This window comes from Artemia sp. Qi Xiang Cuo, chromosome 16 (genome assembly GCF_049724085.1).
Source record: "Artemia sp. Qi Xiang Cuo chromosome 16, ASM4972408v1, whole genome shotgun sequence".
NCBI lineage: Eukaryota > Metazoa > Arthropoda > Branchiopoda > Anostraca > Artemiidae > Artemia > Artemia sp. Qi Xiang Cuo.
In genome coordinates this window covers 5362708-5390447 of record NC_142809.1, presented here as the reverse complement: position 1 = coordinate 5390447, position 27740 = coordinate 5362708, and the positions used below count along the sequence as shown (strand labels likewise).

Below are 27740 nucleotides of genomic sequence, written 5' to 3'. Positions count from 1 at the left end.
TTGATTTGACCCATCTTCTTCTAATATTTTTGGCTCCGTCAACTTTTTTTCCTCTTTTCAATTATTTGAGAAATCATTTTTTCCGGATAGCCATTACCTATTAGAATATCCTTAATAAAAATTAGTTCATTTCTTATGTATCCTGGTGATTTTAATTTGAATACCCTATCCACTAAAGAAATAACCACACGCCTTTTTACTTGTATCGGGTGATTTGATGTGAAAGACAAATTACGGTTGTTACTAGTCGGTTTACGGTAAATTGAAAATGCTAGTTCATTATTATTTCTATGGATCAAAATATCTAGATACGGTAACTTATTCTCTGTTTCCTTTTCAATTGTAAAAATTAACTCTCCTCCCAAATTATTTAAATGTTCCAAGAAACCTTCAATTTCTGATTCCCCGTAATTCAAAATAATTAAAATATCATCCATATATCTGCCCCAAAATTTAGGTTTTAAAAAATATGTTTCTATAGCTAAATTTTCAACATACTCTACATAAATATTTGCTAACAACGGACTTAAAGGCCCTCCCATTGCTAAACCCCTAATTTGATGGTAAAAATTATCTCTAAACTTGAAATAGTTAGTATATCTGCTAGTTATTTTGACTAAATTTAATATAGTTTCCAGTTCAATTCCCGAAGGTAATTCTTCTATCTCATTTTTTCGTTCCTCAAGTTTTTTGGATAAAATACTAAACGATTTATCAAAAGAAATATACGTATACATGGATTTTATATCGTAAAAAATGGATTTTATATCGTAAAACAAAAAAAATTAAAAAATTTTTTTTTTGTTTTTAATGGAAAAGCAGTGTGGTCTAAGAAATTATTTAAGTCAACGTAAATGTTGAGAAACTGTTTGTAAGTATAGCCGAGACATCTGAATATGAAAAAGTGTAGTGCATGAAAGCCACATGTCTTAGTCGTTAAATCCTGTACTCTTCGTTGATTTTGAATAATAGTTTTCCCACTACTTTCAATAAAGTTGTTGATGTATGGAGTGTAGAATTTATACGTTAGGCCAAGAGGATCAAAAAATTCAATATTCTTCGCTGTTTGAAATATGCATAGCCAATGGCCTGTCTTCAAAGTCGATGGACTGCTATTAACAATGATTAGGATATTGTTAACACTTGGAATTTTTTCAATGAAGTCCGATGGTATGCAATAGGACTTTTACTGGGACATGTATGGATCCATATTAAATACTTTGATTATTTGGTTTGTGTTCATGGTGCTAGGTCTAGTAGAACACTGCCGTCGGGTGTGATTTCCCAAAAGGTTTCAAATTGACTCAATGATATTAGCGTGATACTCTCAGTCAAAGCATCGGCAAATGTACACTCTAAACGTACATTCCCTGTTCGTACTATGCTCATATGCTAAGACCCCGACGAGTCTAAAACAATTACGCCATGATTTTTTGAAAACATTGAAACAGTTATTCCATTTTCAAATAGTTGAGAGTCATGATCTAGGGATTGCATGGTCAACTCGTACAGAGTTCTGTAGGATTTTGTGTCAAATGATGGAGTGTACAGCGGAATACCATTCACTTTGCGCACAATGGTAGATAGACTCAAATAATTAAAATCCTGGGGCAATTCAGTCCAGTATCTAACGGTACTGCCACTCTTCACAAAGGCCAAAGCCAATTTTGATGGGATTTCTCAATTGATAAATGATGAATCGGTATAGCTACGAGAGCCGGTGTTAATGTGACGTTGATTGGTGATTGTATGGGGGACAAGAAGTTTAATGTTGTTGCCATTGGTTCTTAGCTTTTCCACTGCCAATGCAACAGAGCTCAGAACCTGTTTTTTTCGGACGTGGAGAATTGCCGATGTGATAATGACATTTGCATCGGGTGCTACAGGAAGTGTTTTTCTCAAAATGAAATTCGATGGGGCTAGTTGCAACTTTATGTCAATCTTGACATTGGGGGGTAACCATTGGGATATATTGAATATCTTATGATTTAATTTTCCAACTAAATGATACTCCTGGCTCACTGCAGTAGTCAACTCATCGTCAGTATCAACACCTGATCGATATTCATAGCCCGATGACTGCCCTCTCAAATCCTTATATGATTCTCGTGTCATCATCATAAATTGTGTGCAGCTTACAGTGTTTCATAAACTATTGCTAGCGCTCACAAGTTTATTATTCTTAAACGAATTAATTCGTCAAAAACGGTCATTTAGGAAACACTTTTTATAGGATAGGCTCTCGGAAATCCTGAGGGCTGTATAGTCTTAATTTGTTTTTCTCACCACAGATACATCAATAGATGTTAAGGACAAATCAATAAAATAGTCTTAATTGCAAAATATTTGAAAATGTATGTTTTCTGAGAGGGGTTGCTGGGGGTGAAATTGTTCATAGTAGCCATATTTGACACTGACATGAATATTTTCAGAATTGAATAGATTTAACGAAGAACTAATTGAGGGGTGTGATACTTTTTGGGGGAGATATGTCATCCTAATAGAAGAAATCCTTCTTTGATCTTACAATCTTTTTTTTTCTTCTTCTCCTTATTGTTCTTTGTTGTTTTATTCCTCAAAGTCCTTGTTGGTATCCTTCACTTCTCACCTGGGTAGAGACTGATAAGTGAATAACGGGCGAGTATTCTTTTTAAGCCATCCCCATTTTGCTGAGATTTTAATTGCTTACCAATGGCTCTTGTTGAAGATCTAATATTTTCCTTAACACTCTCGTTGAAATTCTTACCCGACACACAGTCCTGTAGTGTTGAGGCAGCAAAATTTGATGCAGCAGGTACAAGATATTTTCTGGCAAGGGGTAGTTTAGAAGGAAATAGCCTAGCAAACCAGCTGCCAAGACCATAGCCAGACATTGTAGTATGCCCCTTGTAGTAGTCCAATCCTTTGCCTATTTGACGTGGACTCAGAGCACCAACATAGCAATCGATATCGGGGCAGACAAATGGAATTCTTCTATTGTCCATTTTAGATGATGGTGGTGTCGCCGACAATAGGTCGAAAATGACTTGTAATCACTGCTAAACCTTTTGTTATTGCTAGAGGATTACCCAATTCACTTCTTAGTGTTAACTGACAGAGTTCCAAATATGGAGTATTTACGGGAGCATAATGAAGATGCTTTATATTATAGTTATGAATATCTTCATGGGTTGTTTTTTATTCAAGAACACGTAGGAGGGGGACATTCGAATTACTGACTCTCGATGTTTCCACAAAAGATGCATAGAGAAATATGCAAGAGTCCGAGGCGAAACCAGGTGGATAGTCAGCAAAAATAACTTGATTCATCCTGTAGACAGTGCCAGCGTCTTTCCCATTGATCATATTCTATTTAGAGCCAAGAACGTCTCTCAGATTATCTTTGAGAATAATTATTTCACTGTCAACAGGTGAGGCAATGTAAATCCTATCGTGTTCCATTGAATAATTAAAATGGAATGTATCATTCCTACGATATGAGATTTTTCTATTGATTGTACGACTCAAATCTGTCATATTATCATATTCAATATATTTCAATTTGACATGTGGATATTCACTAGATTTAAGTGCTTCAACCCATTCATAGTTGAGAAGGAGTGACCAATCGAATGGTATAGTTTTTATGTCATACACACGATCCTTTCTCAGGATGTCATAGGTATTTTTGAGAATAAAGTCGACAAGCGCCACTTCATACGCACCGTCAAATCTGATGGCAGGGGAGAGTTTCGTCCAAAAATCACTTGTTATATTCAAGTCGTTGTAGAGAGGATCGGAAACGTTGGACATAAAAGTTACATAGAAATCACTTAGCATTGTCAATATCTTCAACACTGATCAGAGAACTAAAATCAGAGTTGTATGCTAGCCACCAAACAAGCAACTGTTTCTTACCCCTGTGAGTACGAGTCTTTAATATCTTTTCCATTTGATAGATTTCACTATTATTTTTAACTTTTTTGTAGATCATAGTCATAAAACCCGCCGAGAATCTCTTTATCTTTGGCATCGCGCAATCGATAAGTTATGGGTTTAAGGCCTAGGATTTTTGCCACTTTAAAAAGTTCCGTGGATTACAGTTGATTCCTCTTTTCAAAAACCTTAGATGTTTTATTAATTCGAACAGTATCACCAACATTGAATTTTTTCTTATTGACATTCGTTTCATTGTAATATTGTCTAAGAAAGGTCTCAATTGTATGATGATCAGAATGATGAACTTCCGTTGGGGTTGAATTGGACTATGATCGATGAGGTTGTTGAAAATAAATCAACATGATTTACCTTAATCATGAATAAAAGCAGATGTATTTTTCAATGTAGAATATCTTGAAATTAAAAGTCAAATAGTTCTTATCAATCGTTCGGCCAATGTAGCCTTTACAGGACTATGCCTATGATAGAGCAGTGTATTATATTTTGCTAGCACTTTTGCACCATGGGGATTAACAAATTCACTACCACGATCCGTTTGAATTTTTTTAAACGAATCCTGTTCGAGAATACTTTCAACGGCCTGAGCAACTTCAACACCTCTCTTTGACTGCAGTGGAATTGCATATGCATAGCGACTAAAAACACTGATTGCAAGTAGAATGTACTTGTATGATATATTGTAACGTCGTTGAATTTCATCCAGAGTTAAGAGATCTGCTTGTATTATATACAATGGGAAAAAGGCTTTAGTTTTTCGATATGGATTAGCACGAAGCCTTTGATTTCTATGCAGAGAGTAATTTGATTCATTTTGTAGATAGTCATGTACACTTTTAGCGTGAACACCAGTGACTTTGGATAGAGTGGTGGGGGAACTTAAACTCCCCACTTCACCAATATTTTCATAAACACGTTTCAGAACTTCAACCATTTTGAATGTAAACGTGTAGTGTAACGTCCGCTACCCTTTTGTATACTGGTGGTTGGTGGGGGTGGTGGTGACGTTGACTTGATACGTCTTCGCTTTTGTCTAGCTATCAGTGGTGTAATGCTCCTCCTTATTGTTAAGTTTCCACTAGGTGTGCTAATATTTTCCAAAATTGATTTAAAATCTTCTTCTTCTTCTTCATGTTCATATTTTAATGGTGTTGACAATGGTGCATGTTCATTTAATTTTTTTAGAATTTGCCAATTTCGAATAAAACGTTTGAGGAAGCTTAATGTAATTAAAAAGCTGTATAGATGAATTTCAAATGATAAAAGTTCCTGACGATTTGTAACCACATCATAGATTAAATCAAGTAGATTATAGCTCTTGCCTTGAATTATAATCTCTTTCACATTGCTATCAACTTGAATATGATCTTGACCACTTGCCATGAGATATGTTATGAGTCGTTTACTTTGTTCACGATATGAGTGGGACATTAGATATCCAACTTTTGATACAATTGAATCCAATTCCTCCGTCTTTAATTGTGTTTCAGCAGCAGAATCCTGAGGAGATGATTCTTTTTTGTGATCAATATCGCTGGCCTTCGCACGATAGGGCTTATGTTTGTCCACTCGGCGAAGTGCATCTTGAAGTAAAATCAGTTTTTTATCTTCCTCAATATTCTCGTTGTCAATGAATTTACTCAGATTGTCCTCAAAGTGTTCCACGGGTGAGAGAGCGAGTTCTATTGGAGTCAATTGATAGGGTTTTGCCGTTCTCTCTAGAGGAAACTGTTTACAAGTCCTGCAATTATCGGCAGTAACAACGTGAAAAAGCTACCGCCTGCCTGAAGAAGTCGTGTCCTTTTAAAATTCTTTCCTGTGTTTTTAGAAGCCAATGTACGTACAATCGAACGATGTTGCTTTGCCTGTTACTAAACCACTTATGATAGTTGAACGTTGCCCTAAGTTAAATTTAAACAACGTTCGGTTAATAGAAAAATAAAGCCATTGTCGACGAGAAGCGTGAGGACAGCTTTCTAAAGTGGGGGTTTTGGAGTGCTTAGAACGGAAAATGTACACATACTTTCATGTACTTTCTTCAGTGTCTTGATGTCGATTAATAGGTCTTCTTACTGTTCAAGGGGAGATATACTGTAATTTCATTGTCAAAAATATCTGTGACTACACGCAAATCCTTGGGTGTATTTTGATTAAGATCGTATAGGATATAGCCGTAGGGTTTATTAGTTGCCTGATTGTACGCTGAGAGCAGAAATTTGGGGGCGCCTGGATATATTTGTTTATTGAGAGTTCATAGCGAGCTAGAATCATGAACAACTCTGTAGATAATATAGTAGGTGCAGTTCAATGCAAGTGTTCGCATACATTTGCTCTGATGAAAGAGATTGTGTAGAACCAGAGTAATGGAAATCTGTTCATGATGAGAGTGAACAGTGAACAATTGCAGCATTTCCTGGGACCATTGTTCAATAGATTCAGCCAGATCGTAAATAATCAGCCAAGAGTTTGGTTCAATAATGTTGAAAACATCAAGTCCCTGTATGAATTGTATCTGCACCAATCCCGCTTTGCCAATTGCTTTTATTTTATCGTATGACTCCTGCCAAATACTGTAACAATAGTAGATTTAATCGGCTTTTTCACAAACATTTTATCACAATTTTTAATTATTTTAGTTAAGAGTGTTGTTTTGCCTGACATTGATGGCCCACACAGAAACGATCTGATTGGTGTTTGAAATCGATACATGTTCCCTTCAACAGTTCACCTAGACAACTAGCTGTAGAATATAGTTGTATAATGAATACATAATTTCCCTAATACTACTAGTCCGTTCAATAATAATAATGAGAAGAACAAAATCAATAAAGAATCATATTTCTTGTATTAAAAACAACACATTACAGAAAACAAAGATAAATACACTTTTTTTTTATTTATTTATAATAAAAAATGCACTAGAAAAAACACTTTAATAAATATACTTTATTTATAAAAAATACAATATTTAATGAAAGAAAACACACTTTGAATAATATCACTTTTTTTTAATTTGAATGCAACATGTATATTTACAAAAAAAATCTGCTCTAAGTAAAAAAAATAAAGATAATTTTGGTAGTGGCGGCGCGCACCCCGCTGGCGGCCGGCCAGGTGCCCCCCGGGCCGAGAGCCCCCCCCCCTCCCCCTCCCCAGGCCGCAAGCCCCCCCCCAAGGTTTTGGGAAATATTTATTGGATTTTACTCAAACCGAGACTTTCCCTATGGCTAACACATTTGGCTAGGTCGGAAGTTAAATAGTGCCCCAGGGGGAGGGTAGTCACACCGTCTTGACAAACATAGACCTTGTCGGAAATGATACTCATGGTAATTTTTTCTATATTTACTGTGAAGTTCCTGTAGTTAAGTGAACGAATTGCCAACAATTTTGTTCGTGGAATTGCATTTTCAACAATACAATTCCTATAGATGTCCATGTTGAAATTCTTATCCACATAGCGCGTGGGTACTCCTTTGCAAATTTTCATGATTTCCTCGTCGTGTGTGTGTATAAAGTACACCTTCGGACGTACAAACATACCACGGGAAATCATGTCGCTTCACGTTTCTGATTTTAAAAACAAAAGCTGATTTGGTACCCGACGTTTCACTAGCTCTGGGTAAAGCCCACTCCAATTGGTGTTGTCTATCCGCGAGCTGCTGATTTCACCGTGCGCCAAATCATCAATTAGGTTTGGGGTTTTTACTTTTAGCAGTAGGAAATCTGTGTCCCCGTAGCAGACCTCTACTTGCCCCTTCTCCGGCCACTGTACCCTAGCCACATTGTAATAGAATTCCAACATGAGCTTTTTAGAGATCTCCAAAATCGCACTGCCTGCAGCAATATTTTTATTCAGGACAATGCTTCTTTTTTTTCTATTCAATAGTAACATTTCCGGGCCAATAATTGTAAAGGAAGTGTAATTTGAGTCGGCAATAATTCGAGCACATTGTTTGGGATCGGTCACGATGTCACAACGATTCCTATTGCGAACACTCTCACACATTTTACCAAAAGTCGAATTTAAAATGAGCTTATAGATTTCTTTTTCGGCTTTTGTCTGCGCTTCAGAACATTTCTTAACAAAGGCGTCAACAAACGTTTTCAGAAAGGATTTTTGACTCAAATGGAGGGCTCTAAGAGGTTTTGTGACATTGAAATTGTTGCTGCACATGTATTTTAAAACCACATGATGTTCAATAAATTTTTTTTGGGCAGAAGATCGGCAATAAGTTTTTGTTTTGAAGGTAACCAATGCAATCCGTCCACCTCGACTAAACGTCTGTTGCGGGGGCTCAAAGAGTCCCTATTCACAGGTCAATTGATGCATGGAAAAATAAAATCCTTTACGGAATCGTGAAGCTCAACTGGTATCTCCCCATCAATTTCAAAAAACCATTCAACCTGCCCATTCTCCTCAACACTGTCAATGTTGGGGAAATTGGAGGCTTGAGGGTCATTGAGCCATTCATAGTCATCGCAGGGTAGCGCATAATGGGACTTGGCCGAGGGGTAGAGAGAATTCATATCAATGACAACTGCATCTGATTTTGTCCCCGTCTTCTCTCCAGTTGGATCAGTTTCCAGGATACGATCCCCGTGAAAAACGCATCCACCCCTCCTTGACCGCTCGATGAACAGGTGCTGATCGATGTCGGTAATCAGCCCGATTTTTTCCCAGCTAATTTTTAGGATGAGGTCCATTACCAGATGAGGAGATGAAAAATAATATCCTAAATCAAGATTAAATTCCCCATAGATTTTATCCGTATTTTTACACATAATGTCTAACAAAGTTAACACATCACTTGACAAATACAGCTTGCAGTATTCAAACCCATTTTTACACCATCTCTCTGCCCACACTTTTCTTAGCAAAATTTTATTCACCAGGGGTGTATCTACGATTGTGTAGACTGTCGTAAAACGATTCGATCGAGGGACTAATTTTCTCGGCAACTCTCGACATGGAACAATAATAATCATAAAGGTATATGCCCATGACCGTCAACAAATTGTATAAATCATTTGGAAATTGTTGCTTGAAAACGGGGAAAGCGTTGCAGCCGTCATCGTTTTTCTGCACTTGAATTAATTCGCTCAATGATTTAGGGAAAAAACTGTAGGAATCTAAAAAGCGAATTTTATTCGTGTACTCAATGTCGTCTTCAACATATCTCCACATAAATTCCAAAACAAGCAACTTTTCCGACGATTTAGGAATGATTTTGTAGGAAATGCTGTCTATTACCCATGCATCATCCACTGTTCCATTTCTTTGAAAATGTGCCATTGCTGGTGGCACATACTCCAGATCCTAGTTAGAATTATGTATTAAAACCGGCAGAAAGAGTTGCTGTTTAATTTTTAAATTGCATGAATTGTGAGCCAACCCCCCAAAGTTACTTTTCCCCGTTGAATTGGGGTCAATAAGATGATTGTGATCCTGGACAGCGTCTTTTACGGCAAGAGCACCCCTACAAACCCTACAAATTGTCCCCTTTTCTTGTGCCAGTTGCTCCTTATCTGATAATGACATTGGGTAGTTGGTGTGACGCAATCGTGAAATTGCACCGTTCGCTGTTTTTATTAAAGACACCAATAACTTCTCCTTGATACCCTCCTCATCCATAGTAAAAAAAAACTCTTCCAGTTGCCTTTTATCGTTGGAATTGCGACCGGCATGCGCTTAGGAACACGCAACTAGTTTTGTGTTTATTGACTATATTCGGCCTTAATTGGTCCGATACCTCCACCAGTCTTGATTCACAGTCTAAAGATACTTTATCAACCTGTAGCAGGGAATTTCGGAAGTTTTTAAATTGTAAAGTATCTTGCCTTCTGCCGGCATTTCTATTCTTTGATTGCAATGAATTTTACAATATCTCATGTGATCCGTGAATGTTTGTTCATTTCTAAATGGGGAAAGGCACATGGGGCAATAGTGACGTTCCCCTTTCTTCACACCTTGAGATAAGAGTCGACTTATTGCCGTAACGGGGAAAAAATGAACATAGGAATTTACATCTTTGGGATGGTCATAAATAACCCAAACCCAATTTTTAACATTATCTACCAACGGTGTCCTAACTGAATATAAAATCCCTTTTTATTTGGTTTCTTTCCCCCATTTACAAATTCTGTGTCATATTGGAGAAGAACCACCCCCAACCGATTTTCATTTGTTTTTTCAAATATGGTTATTTCTTTTAAGGACACCGGATACTTCCCCTCTAAACAATCAAAATTTACTTTAGGGAAATTTTTTCCACCGTTACGCGCAAGTCTGTCGAGATTTTTCATTGCCGACTTATAATTCAATGTTTTATGGGCTGCTGCTAAAACTGCACATTTAAAGCATTGCAGCCCTGTTTCAAAATTGAAACCCTGAATCCCTCCTGTAGCCGACAAATCTGGGTGGCATTTTATTCGTCGACTACTACCCGCCCCCCTTAAACTAATTTTTTTTAAATCTACTGAGATTCAGATCTATGTATTCAATGTATAAAATGGTGGATCCGCCTCCCCTCTCGTTAAATGTGTCAAAAGTTTATGTTAATTTATTAACCCAATTGAAAAAGTTGCCCTAAAATTCATTTGGACCAGGGTAAAAAGTTTGGTTGCCAGTTGAAAAATGAAAGTAAAAAATGTCCCCAGATGTCCCATTTTGTAAATAAACTTTTTGATTTACCGATGCTTTAACCCCCCCTTGACCCCCCAATTCTGAATCTGAATCTCTATAAGTGCTTGAATTTGGTCGATGTAGGTATGAAGAATATTTACAGGGTCTGTTAAAATGACACTCCCGTCAACCAGGTTTTTCTCGGGAGGATTAAAATCTACCCTATGAGTTTGCAAGTGCCCTAGAGCAGATTCTAGCAAATAGAATTAAAGTAGTTCCGGGGACGTGACACTATTCTCATGTCATGCACCTATTTTCACAGGATCCAATTCACTAATAGTAAAGTCATCGTCAAAAATGTCGCCGGAAACATTAGATCCAATAATTTCCATAAGCCTGTCCATTTCTTCAGTTGTAAATTGAAAATCCAGGGGGATACTAAATGACATACCTTCACTAACATCATCCAGCGACAGTGGACAATTGCCCATGATATTTTGAAGTCCTGGGCCAGGGAAGGCAGTTGTTTTCGTAGCTTCCCCCTGAAACTAAAATGAATGGATTGAGTTTTTTTTCTTGGAGGAAAGTTTTATCCCAAGTATAGCACACTATTTATTTTTTTCTTAGTTGGATTCGTATTCATATTATTTATCAAACAAGATGTTTTTTTTTCTTAATTGGATTCGTATCTGTCAAACAAATGCATAATAAATTACAAATTTTTGCTTATAGCATTATTTATAAAAAAAATGCATAATAAATTACAAATTTTGTTAATAGCACACATACCCACACATACACACACACACACACACGCACACGCTAACACACACACACACACATGCGCACACACGCAAACACACACACACACATGCGCACACACGCACACGCCCACACGTACACGCTCACACACACACACACACACATACACATGTGCACACACGCGCACACACATCGCAACGTTTGACTAATAGCAATAAAATACGGTAAAAAAAATCAACTCAATAAATGTCTTAATAGCTCATTAAAAAAAACTGACTCTTTTTTCCAGCAAATCTAGCCATTTATAAGAAATAGCAACAGAATAGAAGCAGATTCCTTTTCCAACATATATACCGGTGTCATGTTGTTTTTTTTCTTAGTTGGATTCATAATAATCAAGCAAATGCACGGCATATTATAAATTTTTGATTATACTATTATTTAAGAAAAAAGTGAATAAAAATTTTGTTAATAGCACACACGCACACACACACACACACACGTACACTCTCGCCCACACACACACACACATGTGCACAAACGCACACGAACACACACGTGCACGCTCACACACACATGCACACATACGTGCACACACATCGCAGCGTTTGACTAATAGCAATAAAATACGGAAGTGTTGCCAGGTGCAATCTGACATTTCCATTGGAAAGTTTGAACTTTTGTAGCATAAATGTACTCAGAACTTTTTGACTAACGACAATTGTTTTTTCTTTTACAGGGTCTTGAAAAAATCAATGTGGCAAAAAAATGGAATTAACTCGTGAACATTTTCGTGCGATCACTTTTCACAACTTTCGACGTGGATTATCACGACAAGAGTGCATCGATGAACTTAAATCTTTGTATGGCGACGAAGCACCATCCTACAGCACTGTGAAAAACTGGTACAACGAATTCAATCGTGGCCGACGCTCGCTCAAAGACGAATTCCGTGAAGGTCATCCAAAAACAGCCGTTGTGCCAGAAAACATTGATGCCGTACGTGAACTGATAATGCAAGACCGTCATGTGACATACCGTGAGATAGAGGCATGCCTAGGCATTTCTCCCACCAGCATACATTCGATATTGCATGAACACCTGGCCGTAAAAAAAATTTGTTCTCGTTGGATCCCGCACAATTTGACAATCGCTCAAAAGAAGGCTCGTGTGGATTGGTGTAAAGAAATGCTCAAAAAATACGATCGCGGTGCTTCAAAAGACGTTTATAAGATCGTCACAGGTGACGAATCATGGATCTATGCGTATGAGCCCGAAACAAAACAGCAATCGACCGTGTGGGTCTTCCAAGATGAGCCAAATCCAACGAAAGTTGTTCGTGGAAGAAGCACTTCGAAGCAAATGGTCGCCTGTTTCTTCGGCAAAACTGGTCATGTCGCGACTGTTCCGCTTGAGCAACGTAGGACGGTCAATTCTGAGTGGTACACCACCATTTGTTTGTCTGAAGTCTTCGGAGAAATTCGAAAAACGAACAAGAGAAGACGCATCATTCTGCACCATGACAATGCGAGCTCTCACACATCGGCTCAAACCAGCGCCTTTTTGACCAACCAAAACGTCGAATTGATGGGTCATCCGCCGTACAGCCCTGACTTGGCACCCAATGACTTCTTTTTATTCCCACACATCAAGAAAAAAATGCGTGGACAACGATTTTCGTCGCCAGAAGATGCTGTTGAAGCATTCAAATACCATGTTTTGGAGGTGTCTCAATCGGAGTGGAAAAAGTGCTTCGAAAATTGGTTTGAGCGCATGCAAAAGTGTATAAATCTTGATGGAGAATATTTTGAAAAACAATAAAACAATTTTCGTTGATAAATATGCGTATTTTCATTATTAGGCCAGAAATATATATAGCAACCCTCTCATTAAAAAAAACGACTCTTTTTTCCTACAAATCTAGCCATCCATAAAAAATAGCGATCAGATTAGAAGCAGATTCCTTTTCCTACAAATCTACCCGTTTTTTTACAAATCTACTATTTGTAATAGCAATAACGTAAAGTACATTAGGTAAAAACCCTTACATTTACAAATTCAGACTGCTGTTGAGTGCCGGATGGTCCTGGCAAAGCATGATGGGGGATAGATGGGGCGGTGATGTCCGTCTCTTGCATAGATGCGGCGGCGATGTCACTGGCTTGTACAGATGAGCCAGCGGGGTTCACCATCCTGTGAGCAGCCACCCATTCTCTTTTCGGTTTTTGACCAGACTGTATTCGCAGGGCCCTGGATGGCTCAGCTATCTCCAGTTGTTGCATTTAAGTATCGCCATTAGCCTTAGTTCTCTTTTGAGGGGGAGGTACGGACTCTTCAAAATTGTCCTTAAAAAGAAGACAAAATTCAGTATGGAAAAACGCTAAATTCTCCCCCCCCGCTGCATCAAATCCAATACAATGATTAAAAATATAGATCTAAAAATAGTCAGCCATAAATATGGTATAATTAAAAGCTAACAAAATACTAAACTTCAGTGTTGCGTGTCGGAATGATCACATTAGTTTTCTTGTCAAAGGGTATACGTGTCTGCACAAAGAATCCCCCCTTACTTTTCATGCGAAGAAATAGTTTGTTTTTCACCTTACAACGAAGGTGTTAGAATTGTTACATTGCCCCCGTTCCCCGCCTTATATTTTTTATAAAAGCCTCTTAATCATCTATGAAAACCATTTGCTTTCATCAAATAGAGTATCTCGTCTAATTTGGCCAAAAAACAATCTATTTTTCAAAGTGTCTTGAACTACACAAACACAAGTGGCATTAATCCATGGCGATAAGAGAAGTGTGTGAAGTTTTTGTCTTATGAAAATCACCGTTTTGTAAAAAGGTTAAACACAGGTGGTTTTATTTAAGCCGATAAAGAAAGCACATTTTAAAAGCATGAATGGGGAAAGGACATTTTTTGAACAAAAGAACTATTTGTAATGAATGAATTAAACTTCTAAACAGAGGGGGGGGGGAAGATGGGGTTTACGTAATGGAAAAAAGAGCGTATTTTACGTTTTCTAGCGACTATAATCATCATATTGTAGAGTTTCTATTGTTGGGGGGAGGGGCTATGCCCTGAATTTGAATTAACTAGCGGGGTCGTAAAATGATTTTATTTGGGAATAAATTAAGAAAATTTACTAAACTGAACTTACATTGTAAATCGATGTATCCATAGCTTCAAAGTCAATAATATCAAATGTGTTATCCACGATGTATTAAAACATTATAAAAATTTAATCGTAATGCATGAGCATTATATACAAAATCTCAAGGACGAATGAAAATCACTCCTTTTATTTGAATCCAATCACCGATCAAGTTATCGTATATGGAGTAACCTCCACTCTCTCTCTGATTGGTCTTCAGAAATGGGTGTTGTCTCAAAAACCAGTCTGGTTGAAAACGTGGAGTTGAAGCAAACTTGTGTAACAAGCTAGTTTTGGGGAACCAGTGGGGAATCCCCACTCGTACTGCTCGCTTTATGGGTGTTGTCTCAAAAACCAGTCTGGTTGAAAACGTGGAGTTGAAACAAACTTGTGTAAAAAGCTAGACTTCAGGAACCATTGGGGAATCCCCGCTCGTACTGCTCGCTTTTTACAATGTGCACGTGAAACTGAAGTGCCTCAGGCGTGGGTTTCAAACCTTATACACTATCACAATGAACGAAGTTGCTAGATATTTTTTTTTATCACTTTGTTTGGAAAGGTACCAAGGGAAAGGCAAGCAAATAGCATGTAGTTTCAAAACATGTTTAATCACGTGTAGAGGTCACATAGAATAGCATTGGAAGGAACATAAACCCTTAGAATAGCATAGGAAGGAACATAAACCCTTTTAATAGCATAGGAAGGAACATAAACCCTTAGAATAGCATAGGAAGGAACATAAACTCTTAGAATTGCATAGGAAGGAACATAAACCCTTAGAATAGCATAGGAAGGAACATAAACACTTAGAATAACCTAGGAAGGAACATAAACCCTCAGAATAGTATAGGAAGGAACATAAACCCTTAGAATAGCATAGGAAGGAACATACACCCTCAGAATAGCATAGGAAGGAACATAAACCCTTAGAATAGCATAGGAAGGACCATAAACCAAGAAAATCTATAAGTACATGCTCTGGAAAGGTACCAAGGAACATAAGGCAAGCAAATAGCACAGGAAGGAACATAAACCAAGCAAATCCATAAGTAGATGCTCTGGAAATGTTTTCCTAGGGCTTCACGCAAATAGCATGGTAATTTCTATAGCTTTATGCAAAGTATAACTTAGCTCTCTACTTCCGTAATACTAGGAAATTTTCTTTTTAAGAAGCTTGAAAATTCAAGATTTATGGATTTAACATATAACATCGTTATTTTTTGTGTGTGTGTTTTTAAAAACTGCTCTCCCCTTCTAGTTTTGTACTGAAGTTTACTTCCAGCATTGTCATTAACTTTGCTGCAGGAAAACAAAGATGGATCTAGAGCAAAATCCAGGAGGAGGGGAGCAACGTGACAAGGGTGCCAATAATTAATAAAATTGACAAGTTTACTTTTACAAAAAAGTGAAAAATAAAAAAAATACGGAATGAGAGCATCAGAAAAATCTTGCAAGGAAAAAAATGCCAGGAATGTTATTGCCGACAAAATACTGTTTCGCCTAATGCGGCTCGGAAGTGATTTTCGAAAAGAACTGATGAAACTATTCTATCAAGTAACTGAGAACTGAACAATACTACAGAAAGACAATCATACTACTTTGCTCAGACTGCTCAGACTTGAAAGGCAACTCCAAACTATGATGTACCTGTATCTGAGCCCCTCTCAACTGAACTGATTTAACTGAGCCCTCATTCAATTGAGCTCTTCTTCATCTGAACCCCCGTTTAACTCAGTTCCTGTGCATCTCAACCTTCATTGAATTTAATCCCATTCAACCCAACTCCCGGACAACTCAGCCTCCATTTAGATCAATACCTATATAACTCAACCCTTATTCAATTCAACATCTGTGCAATTCGACTCTCGTTTAAATCAACTCCCAGGCAAATCAACCACCATTTTACTCAACCCAAATATAATTCAACCCCATGCAAATCAACCCTCGTTCAACTAAACCCCCGTTCAGGCAGCTGAACCTAGCCTAAGGGTTGAATTGCAAGGCGGTTGAATTGAATGGGGTTGAGTAAAATAGGGGCTTAGTTAAACGGGCGTTGACTTGAACGGGTTTGACCTAAAGGGGGTTGAGTTGCACGAGGTTTCATTTAAATGGGATGAGTTTCACGGGGTTAAGTTGCCCGGGAACTCCAAACTATACTATGGAAAAAAGTGAGAATGACTTTTTTTCTTCCCTCTTGCACACAAACTTACCCAGTTAGAAGAATCTGTGACTTAAAGCTTTCTATTAAACCTTTGCTAAGACCTTCATCTGTGTCTCCGCGGCTTTTCTTAGGAGCCTTCCTTGTCACATGTTCGCGAGGGTATTCAACTGCGATGGCTATCCGAGTCCCAGAAAGGATTGGAGTTTGATCAGCGGTCGTAGAGCTACGGGTAGGCATTTTGCACTGCAATATGGAACATAAAAAGAGATGTGTTAGGCTCGGATAATCAACAGTCCAGAAAATATAAACCTGCCAGAAAAAATACAAACAAAGTGCATCAAATGTAGATAAACTGACCTGTATGGCGACAAGCGTAAAAAAAAAAGACGGTACTTGGGCATTATATGGATAGTTACAAGGAAACCAGTCACGAATAACCCGTTTTTTGACGGGTTAATTCAAGACACCGCTATAAAGTAATGGAATGCATAGCGTGGTTTTCATTGCGTATACGATATTTAAACTGTTGTTTTTTGGGGTTTAGGGGGGAGCGGAGAGGTACCTAGGTTAGGTTACGTATTTAATATATACCATGCTTTATCCCCCCCCCTAATGTGCAAATATATAGCCTAAATTTGTTTATAAACTATTATATATTCATCCTATTTTATTATATTTCATTGGCATTAATCAAACTCGACTTTTTAGAAATGCCCTCGTAAAATTTCAAAATAAAACAATCTAACGGTTGTAATCATTTTTGAAATTCTATTAATACACTAGAGAGGGTAGTTAATAAATGAAAACAACTTATAAATTATTAAGTAATTAATAATTAATATAATAATTAAACACTAATTATTAAATAATTAAATTTAAATAATTAATAATAATTAAATAGTTTTAATAATAAATTGAAAAATAATTGAAAAATAAATCAATAATTAAGTAATAAATTGAAAATAATTTTGTTAATAAATAAAAATTTTGTTAAAATTTGGTCGAAAAACTTGTGGGACACAGGGGGGGGGGGGGGATGTACTAATCAAAATTTTGTCTCGGGCGCAAGAGAGGCCTCAACTGCCACTGGTGAGGCCGGAGACAGGAAATTTTGGTCTTTTCCCCAAAAACAAAATTAGAAGTTCCCTTAACCCTCTACTTCTAAAAGCTGTCACAGCAGCACACTACCACAGGTTAGCTCGGAAATTGAGACTTCTAATTCTCTTTTTTAGAGCCGATAGTGATTGGAGGGCAACCATTCCTCCTTCTTGCCCTTTTCGATAACCACAACCCCAACGGATTTTGGTTGAAATTTCAAACAGTTTTTGTTCGAAATGGTGGAAACACCTAATAAATATACCTTCAGGATTGTCCAGCCCCCAGAGCCCATGGGGCAATCGTATTGCCCCAGTTATTTACACATGAAATTTATAATTGAAAAGTGTGGGGCTTGTTTGATTTTGGGTTTGCGATTGGCTCGAAACTTTCAGGGATCGTTAATTGGGTCAAACGGATCAAATGTTCTGTTGTGAGGAGAGTGAAGTAGGGAGCCCAGGAACAATACAAATAAAATTTTGTCCCTGGTCAGTTTGAAACTTGTTGCCAAAAGTCCTTGGGCCAAAAAGAAGCTTAATGTCAAAGAATGTGGATCCCCAAAAATAGGACCCACATCAAAAGGGCAAATAGTCTTTTGTCGATTGGCTCGAAAAAGATGGTGTCTGGGGTTTACCCCCCCCCCCCCCCGAAAACACCCCTGAAAAATTTTCCTCCCTCCAAAAAAAATACCCCCTTCTGGAAAATCAGCCCTTGGAAACACCCCTTCCCCCCGCGAAAAATAGCCCTCGGAAAATACCCCCCACGCGGAAAATAGCCCCCCTCCGGCGGAAAATATCTCCCCTAGAAAATATGCTCCGGAAAATCCTCCTCGGAAAATACACCCCCCCCTAAAAATACCACCCCTACTTGGCTGGTTGATCTCCAATCCCTTTGGGGTTTAAAAAACAGGACTAGAACTCTAGATTTCTGATCTAATGAGCACACTCCGAAGTTTCTGAGACCATGAGGTGGAGGTATGGATGAAGAAGGGGTAGTCCCCCTCCTATACGGAATAAATTCTGCTCATTTTGGGGTTTGATGTTGCTATTTACTTTCATAATAACAGCGTAGACCAGAAATGCTCCCAAACTCATAAGGGAGTAGCCCTTTTGCTGGCATTTTCCAGGAAAACTTTTCCACGGTGGAGCGTATTATCGACATAATTTTAAAAATAATCAGAAATTAAGGTCTTTTTTCAAATGAATGTGCGCTGAGAGAAATTTTTCACCCGAGCTCATCCACAAGAAATCTTGTGGGTGGAGTTTTCAGCTAAAATTGAATTGCCCGAAAGGAATTTCCCCAGAGAGGGGGAAAAAACGATCATAAATTAAATTTAACTGAAGTTAAATTTAAGTTTTTTAACTGAAAGTAGGGAGTAACATCAAAACTTAAAACCATCAGAAATAATTACGTATATGAAAGGGATTGCCACCTCCTCAAGACCTTGCTCTTTACGCTAAAGCTGTGACTTTTTGTCCCAATTCTGTAACAACGATTCATAAAACACAATGGCTGCTTAATTAGAAAAGTAAGAATTTTTTCAATTCTATAAGAAAACTTTAGCGTAAAGAGCGAGGTTTCTCAGGCAAGCATTCCCTTCCCAATGCATATTGTTACATATATATAATAATCATAGGCAGCGTGCTAGCGCTGCCTATGTAAAGAACGATGTGGGCACAATGTGTTGTTTTTTTTTTATCTCCATACCCGGGCACTTCGTATCGAAGGAGTTGTCGTAGAAACTTTGAAAAGGGCTCATTTGATTGGAAATTGGAGTGGCTAGTGCCCTTTTTAATAGTCTAAAGTGACTGGAGGGCAACTAGCCCCCCCCCCCCACACCCATCATTCCCCCAAACAAATTCAATCAAATTTTTTGAGATAGGCATTTTATTCAGCGTAGTTGATTTCCAGATAGAAAATATATTTTTGAGGAGGACACTCCCCCACAACCCTCGGGGCAAGGGTTTTAAGTTATGCCCTGAGGGCATATAAGAACGATGTGGGCACAATGTACTATTTATTATTTTTTCCTTTAGAGCAGGTTAATTCATATGGAAGGGGTCGTCATAGAAATTTCAAAAGGGGCTAATTCGATTGGAAATTGAGAGTTCTAGTGCCATTTTCAATAGTCGAAAATGATTGGAGGACAACTAGCCCCCATCTCCCACGCCCATCATTCCCCCAAACACACCCAATCAAAATTTTGATATAGCCATTTTGTTCAGCGTAGTTGATTTCCAGACAGAAAATATGTTTTTGAGGTGGAAACTCCCCAACAACCCTCAGGGCAAGGGTTTTTAGTTATGCCCTGGGGGAATATAAGGTTTTATAGATGGCGTTGTCGTACAAACTTCAAAACAGGCTCACTCGATATGAAATTCGAAGGGCTAGTATGCTTTTTAATAGTCGAAAGTGATTGGAGGGCAAGTAGCCATTTTGTTCAGCGTAATTGATTTCCAGATAGAAAATATATTTTTGAGGAGGACACTCCCCCACAACCCTCACGGCAAGGGTTTTAAGTTATGCCCTGGGGCCAAATAAAGTTTTTATAGAAGGCGTTGTCGTAAAAACTTCAAAAAAAGGCTCATTTGATTGGAAATTAAAAGGGCTAGTGCCCTTTTTAATATTCGAAAGTTATTGGTGGGTCACTAGCCCCCCCCCCCACGCCAATCATTTCCCCAAACAAATCCAATCAAAATTTTGAGATAGCCATTTTGTTCAGTGTAGTTGATTTCCAAATAGAAAATATATTTTTGAGGAGGACACTCCCCCAGAGCCATCAGGGCATGGGTTTTAAGTTATGCCCTGGGGGAATTTAAGGTTTTTAAAGAAGGCTTTGTCGTAGAAACTTCAAATAAAGCTCATTCGATTGAAAATTCAAAGAGCTAACGCTCTTTTCAATAGTCGAAAGTAATTGGAGGGCAACTAGCCCCCCCCCCCCCCCCCTACGCCCATCATTCTCCCAAACACATCCAATAAAAATTTTGAGATAGCTATTTTGTTCAGCGTAGTTGATTTCAAGATAGAAAATATATTTTTGAGGAGGAAAGTCCCCCACAACCCTGGGTGCAAGGATTATAAGTTATGCCCTGGGGGCATATAAGGTTTTTTATTGAAATCTTTGTCGTAGAAACTTGAAAAAGGGCTCATTCGATTTGAAATTCAAAGGGTTAGTAGCCTACCGTTTTTAATAGTTTAAACTGATTTGAGGGCAACTAACCCCCCTCTCAGGCCCACCTTTTCCCCAAACACATACAATCAAAATTTTTAGATAGCCACTTTATTCAACGTAGTTGAAAGTTTTGGAAATTAGTTCTTTAAGGATGAAAACCCCTCCCCCCACAGCCCTCAGGGCAAGGGTTGTAAGTTATACCCTGAGGGCATATAAAGTTTTTAATGAAAGGCAACTATCCCCCCCCCCACGCCCATCATTACCCCAAACACATCCAATCAAAATTCTGAGATAGCCATTTTGTTCAGCGTAGTTGATTTCCAGATAGAAAATATATTTTTGAGGATGACACTCCCCCACAACCCTCGGGGCAAGGGTTTTAAGCTATGCCCTGGGGGTATATAAGGTTTTTATAGAAGGCGTTGTCATAGAAACTTCAAAAAAAGCTCATTCGATCGGAAATTCAAATGGCTAGTAACCTTTTTAATAGTCGAATGTGATTGGAGGGCAAATCCCCCCCCCCACGCCCATCATTCCCCCAAACAAATCCAATCAAATTTTCATATAGCTATTTTGTTCAGCATAGTTGATTTCCAGATAGAAAATACGTTTTTGAGGAGGACACTACCCTACAACCCTCGGGGCAAGGGTTTTAAGTTATGCCCTGGGGGCATATCAGGTTTTTATAGAAAGAGTTGTTGCAGAAACTTCAAAAAAGGCTCATTAGATTGGAAATTCAAAGGGCTAGTGCCCCTTTTAGTAGTCGGAAGTGATTAGAGGGCAACTAGCCCCCCCACAACCATCATTCCCCCAAACACATCCAATCAAAATTTAGAGATAGCCATTTTGTTCAGCGTAGTTGATTGCCAGATAGAAAATATGTTTTTGAGGAGGACACTCCCCTACCACCCTCGGGGCAAGGATTGTTAGTTATGCCCTGGGGGCATATAAGGTTTTTATAGAAGGCGTTGTCGTAGAAACTTCTAAAAATGCTAATTCGATTGGAAATTTAAAGGGCTAGTGCCCTTTTTAATAGTTGAAAGTGATTGGACGGTAACTAACCCCCCTCTCACGCCCACCTTTTCCCCAAACACACCCAATCAAAATTATAAGATAACCATTTTGTTCAGCGTAGTTGATTTCCAGACAGAAAATATGTTTTGAGGAGGAAACTCCCCCACAACCCTCAGGGCAAGGGTTTTTAGTTATGCCCTGGGGGAATATAAGGTTTTTATAGATGGCGATGTCGTAGAAACTTCAAAACAGGCTCATTCGATTGGAAATTCGAAGGGCTAATATGCTTTTTAATAGTTGAAAGTGATTGGAGGGCAACTAGCCCCCCCCCCCCGCCCAGCATTCCCCCCAACACAACCCATCAAAATTTTGGGATAGCCATTTTGTTCAGCGTAGTTGATTTCCAAATAGAAAATATTTTTTTGTGGAGGACACTCCCCAACAACCCTCACGGCAAGGGTTTTAAGTTATGCCCTGAGGCCAAACAAAGTTTTCATAGAAGGTGTTGTCGTAGAAACTTAAAAAAAGGCGCATTTGATTGAAAATTCAAAGGGCTAGTGCCCTTTTTAATAGTCGAAAGTGATTGTAAGGAAACCAGCCCGCCCCCGCCCCCACGCCAATCATTTCCCGAAACACATCCAATCAAAATTTTGAGATTGCCATTTTGTTCAGTGTAGTTAATTTCCAGATAGAAAATATATTTTTGAGGAGGACACTCCCCTACAACCCTCACGGCAATGGTTTTAAGTTATGCCCTGGGGCCAAATAAGGTTTTTATAGAAGGCGTTGTCGTAGAAACTTCAAAAAAAGGCTCATTTGATTGGAAATTCAAAGAGCTAGTGCCCTTTTTAATAGTCGAAAGTTATTGGAGGGATAGTATCCCCCCCACGCCCATCATTTCCCCAAACACATCCAATCAAAATTTTGAGATTGCCATTTTGTTCAGTGTAGTTGATTTTCAGATAGAAAATATATTTTTGAGGAGAAGACTCTCCCAGAGCCATCAGGGCATGGGTTTTAAGTTATGCCCTGGGGGAATGTAAGGTATTTAAAGAAGGCTTTGTCGTAGAAACTTCAAATAAAGCTCATTCGATTGAAAATTCAAAGGGCTAACGCCCTTTTTAATAGTCGAAAGTGTTTGGAGGGAAACTAGCCCCCCCCCCCCCTACGCCCATCATTCTCCCAAACACATCCAATAAAAATTTTGAGATAGCTATTTTGTTCAGCGTAATTGATTTCCAGATAGAAAATATGTTTTTGAGGAGGACACTCCCCCACAACCCTGAGCGCAAGGATTATAAGTTATGCCCTGGGGGCATATAAGGTTTTTTATTGAAATCTTTGTCGTAGAAACTTGAAAAAGGGCTCATTCGATTTGAAATTCAAAGGGCTAGTAGCCTACCCTTTTTAATAGTTTAAACTGATTTGAGGGCAACTAACCCCCCTCTCAGGCCCACCTTTTCCCCAAACACATACAATCAAAATTTTTAGATAGCCACTTTATTCAACGTAGTTGAAAGTTTTGGAAATTAGTTCTTTAAGGATGAAAACCCCTCCCCCTACAGCCCTCAGGGCAAGGGTTGTAAGTTATACCCTGAGGGCATATAAAGCTTTTAATGAAAGGCAACTAGCCTCGCCCCACGCCCATCATTACCCCAAACACATCCAATCAAAATTCTGAGATAGCCATTTTGTTCAGCGTAGTTGATTTCCAGATAGAAAATATATTTTTGAGGATGACACTCCCCTACAACCCTCGGGGCAAGGGTTTTAAGCTATGCCCTGGGGGTATATAAGGTTTTTATAGAAGGCGTTGTCATAGAAACTTCAAAAAAAGCTCATTCGATCGGAAATTCAAATGGCTAGTAACCTTTTTAATAGTCGAATGTGATTGGAGGGCAACTCCCCCCCCCCCGCCCATCATTCCCCCCAAGAAATCCAATCAAAATTTTCATATAGCTATTTTGTTCAGCGTAGTTGATTTCCAGATAGAAAATACGTTTTTGAGGAGGACACTCCCCAACAACCCTCGGGGCAAGGGTTTTAAGTTATGCCCTGGGGGCATATCAGGTTCTTATAGAAAGCGTTGTCGCAAAAACTTCAAAAAAGGCTCATTAGATTGGAAATTCAAAAGGCTAGTGCCCCTTTTAGCAGTCGAAAGTGATTAGAGGGCAACTAGCCCCCCCACACCCATCATTCCCCCAAAGACATCCAATCAAAATTTTAAGATAGCCATTTTGTTCAGCGTAGTTGATTGCCAGATAGAAAATATGTTTTTGAGGAGGACACTCCCCTACCACCCTCGGGGCAAGGATTGTTAGTTATGCCCTGGGGGCATATAAGGTTTTTATAGAAGGCGTTGTCGTAGAAACTTCTAAAAAGGCTCATACGATTGGAAATTCAAAGGGCTAGTGCCCTTTTTAATAGTCGAAAATGATTGGACGGTAACTAACCCCCCTCTCACGCCCACCTTTTCCCCAAACACATCCAATCAAAATTTTGAGATAGCCATTTTGTTCAACGTAGTTTTAAATTCTGGAAATTAGGTCTTTGAGCATGACAACCCCCTCACAGCCCTCAAGACAAGGGTTTTAAGTTATGCCCTTGGGGCATATAAAGTTTTTACAGAACGCGTTGTCGTAGTAACATAAAATAGGGCTCATTTGATTAGAAATTGAAACGGCTTGTGCCCTTTTTAATAGTCGAAAGTTATTGGATGGCAACTAACACCCCTTCCACGCCCACCATTTCCCCAAACACATCCAATCAAAATTTTGAGATAGCCATTTTGTTCCTCGCAGTTAAAGTTCAGGAAACTATACCTTTGAGCAGGACACTCCCCCCACAGTCTTCAGAGCAAGGTTTATAAGTTATGCCCTGGGGGCATTTAAGTTTTTATTGAAATCTTTGTCGTAGAAACTTGAAAAGGGGCTCATTCGATTGGAAATTCAAAGATCTAGTGCCATTTTTAATAGTCGAAAGTGATTTGAGGGCAACTAGCCCCCTTCTCTCACCCGCCTTTTCCCCAAACACATCAAATAAAAATTTTTTAGATAGCCATTTTGTTCAGTGTTGTGGATTTCTAGATAGAAATTATGTTTTTGAGGAGGACACTCCCCAACAGCCCTCAGGGCAAGGGTTGTAAGTTATGCCCCGGGGGCATATAAGGTTTTTACTGAACACGTCGTCGTAGAAACTTCAAAAAGGGCTCATTTGATTGGAAATTGAAATGGCTAGTGCCCTTTTTAATAGTAGAAAGTGATTGGAGGGCAACTAACACCCCTTCCACGCCCACCATTTCCCCAAACATATCCAATCAAAATTTTTCGATAGCCATTTTGTTCCACGAAGTTTAAAGTTCAGGAAATTATACCTTTGAGCAGGACACTACCACCAGAGTCTTCAGGGCAAGGGTTATAAGTTATGCCCTGGGGCCATATAAGGTTTTTATTGAAATGTTAGTCGTAGAAACTTGAAAAAAGGGCTCATTCGATTGTAAATTCAAAGGACTAGTGCACTTTTTAATAGTCGAAAGTGATTTGAGGGCAACTAACCCCCTTATCACGCCCCCCTTTTCCCCAAACACATCCAATCAAAATTTGTAGATAGCCATTTTATTCAACACAGTTGAAAGTCTTGGAAATTAGGTCTTTAAGGATGACAACTCATTCCCCCCACCCTCAGGGCAAGGGTTTTAAGTTATGCCCATTTTTTTCAACGTAGTCGAAAGTTCTGGAAATTAGGTCTTTTAGGATGATAACCCTTTCAGAGCTTTCAGTGCAAGGGTTGTAAGTTATGCCCTGGGGGCTAATAAGGTTTATATAGAAAGTTGTTGTGGAAATTTCAAAAATGGCTCATGTGATTGGAAATTGAAATTACCCTTTTTATTAGTCGAAAGTGAGTGGAGAGTAATTAACCCCCCTCTCAAGCCCTCCATTTCTCCAAACACATTCAATCAAAGTTTAGAGATAGCCATTTTGTTCAACGTAGTCAAAATTTCTGGAAATTATGTATTTAAGGATAACAAACCCCCCAGATTCCCCAGGGCAAAGGTTGTAAGTTATGCCCTGGGGGCATATAAGGATTTTAATGATACAGTTGTCGTAAAAACTTCAAAAGGGGCTAATTAAATTGGGAATTGAGAGAGCTAGTGCCCTTTTTAATAGTTGAAAGTGATGGACGGTAACTAACCCCTCTCTCATGCCCACCATTCCACCAAACACATCCAATCAAAATTTTCAGATAGCCATTTTTGTTCAAAGTAGCAGAAAGATCTGGAAATTAGGTGTGCGTGGATGACAACCCCTCCCCCCAGCCCTCAGGGTGAGGGTTGTAAGTTATCCCCTGGGGGTATATAAGGTTTTTATTGAAAGTATTGTCGTAGAAACTTCAAAAGTGCTCATTTCATTGGAAATTGAAAGGGCTAGTGCCTTTTTTAACAGTTGAAAGTGATCGGAAAAAGACTAGTGCCCCTCTCAGGCCCACCATTCTTGCAGACACATCCAATCAAAATTTTGAGATAGCCATTTTATGTAACGTAGTTGAAAGTTCTGGAAATTAGGTCTTAGAGGATGACAACCACCCTCACAGCCCTTAGGGTAAGAGTTGTAATTTATACCCTGGGGGCATATAAGGTGTTTATAGGAAGTATTGTCGCAGACACTCTTAAAGGGCTCATTCGATTGGAAATCGAAAGGCCTAGTGCCCTTTTTAATAGTCAAAAGTAATTGGAAGGCTTGACATTTTCATAGGCAGCGCGCTAGCGCTGCCTAAGTAAAGAACGATATGGGCCCAATGTGTTTTGTTTTTTTTTCTCCATACCCGGGCACTTCGTATCGAAGGAGTTGTTGTAGAAACTTCAAAAAGGGCTCATTTGATTGGAAATTGGAGTGGCTAGTGCCCTTTTTAATACTCAAAAGGGATTGGAGGGCAACTAGCCCCCCCCCACGCCCATCATACCCCGAAACACACCCAATCAAAATTTTTAGATAGTCATTTTGTTCAGCGTAGTTTATTTTCTGATAGAAACGATTTTTTCGAGAAGGACATTCCCCCACAACCCGCAGGGCAACAATTTTGAGCTATGACCTAGGGGCATATAAGGTTTTTATAGAAGGCGTTGTCGTAGAAACTTCAAAACAGGATCATTTAATTGGAAACTCAAAGGGCTAGTACCCTTTTTAATTGTCGAAAGTAATTGGAGGGCAACTAGCCCCTCCCCCCCACACCCATCATTCCCCAAACACATCGAATCAAAATTTTGAGATAGTCATTTTGTTCAGCGTAGTTGATTTTCGGATAGAAATTTTGTTTTTGAGGAGGAGACTCCCCCACAACCCTCATGGCAAGGGTTTTAAGTTATGCCCTGGGGGCATATAAGGTTTTTATAGAAGGCGATGTCGTAGAAACTTCAAAAAATGCTCATGCGATTGGAAATTCAAAGAGCTAGTGCCCTTTTTAATAGTCAAAAGTGATTGGAGGGCAAGTAGCCCCCCCCCCACGCTCATCATTTCCCGAAACACATCCAATCAAAATTTTGAGATAGCCATTTTGTTCAGCGTAGTTGATTTCCAGACAGAAAACATATTTTTGAGGAGGACACTCCCCCACAACCCTCAGGGCAAGGATTATAAGTTATACCCTGGGGGTATATGAGGTTTTTATTGAAACCTTTGTCGTTGAAACTTGAAAAAGGGCTCATTCGATTTTTAATTAAAAGGGCTAGTACCCTTTTTGATAGTCGAAAGTGATTTGAGCGCAACTAACCCTCCTCCCGTCTCACGCCCACCTTTTCCCCAAACACATTCAATCAAAGTTTTT

General features: G+C 38.8%; 1 protein-coding gene across 2 annotated transcripts in view; it reads right to left on the bottom strand.

Annotated features, from left to right (window-relative positions):
• Positions 1-27740, bottom strand: part of LOC148942498 (long-chain-fatty-acid--CoA ligase ACSBG2-like) — a 265986-nt gene that overhangs the window by 222692 nt on the left and 15554 nt on the right. The window contains exon 2 of one of the 2 annotated variants that reach the window (XM_089101963.1): positions 16689-16882. In XM_089101963.1, the coding sequence (XP_088958089.1) occupies positions 16689-16876 (188 nt within the window). In that variant the 5' untranslated portion in view covers positions 16877-16882. The remainder of the gene's footprint in view (positions 1-16688; positions 16883-27740) is intronic. The other variant, XM_089101964.1, reaches the window with a different exon arrangement.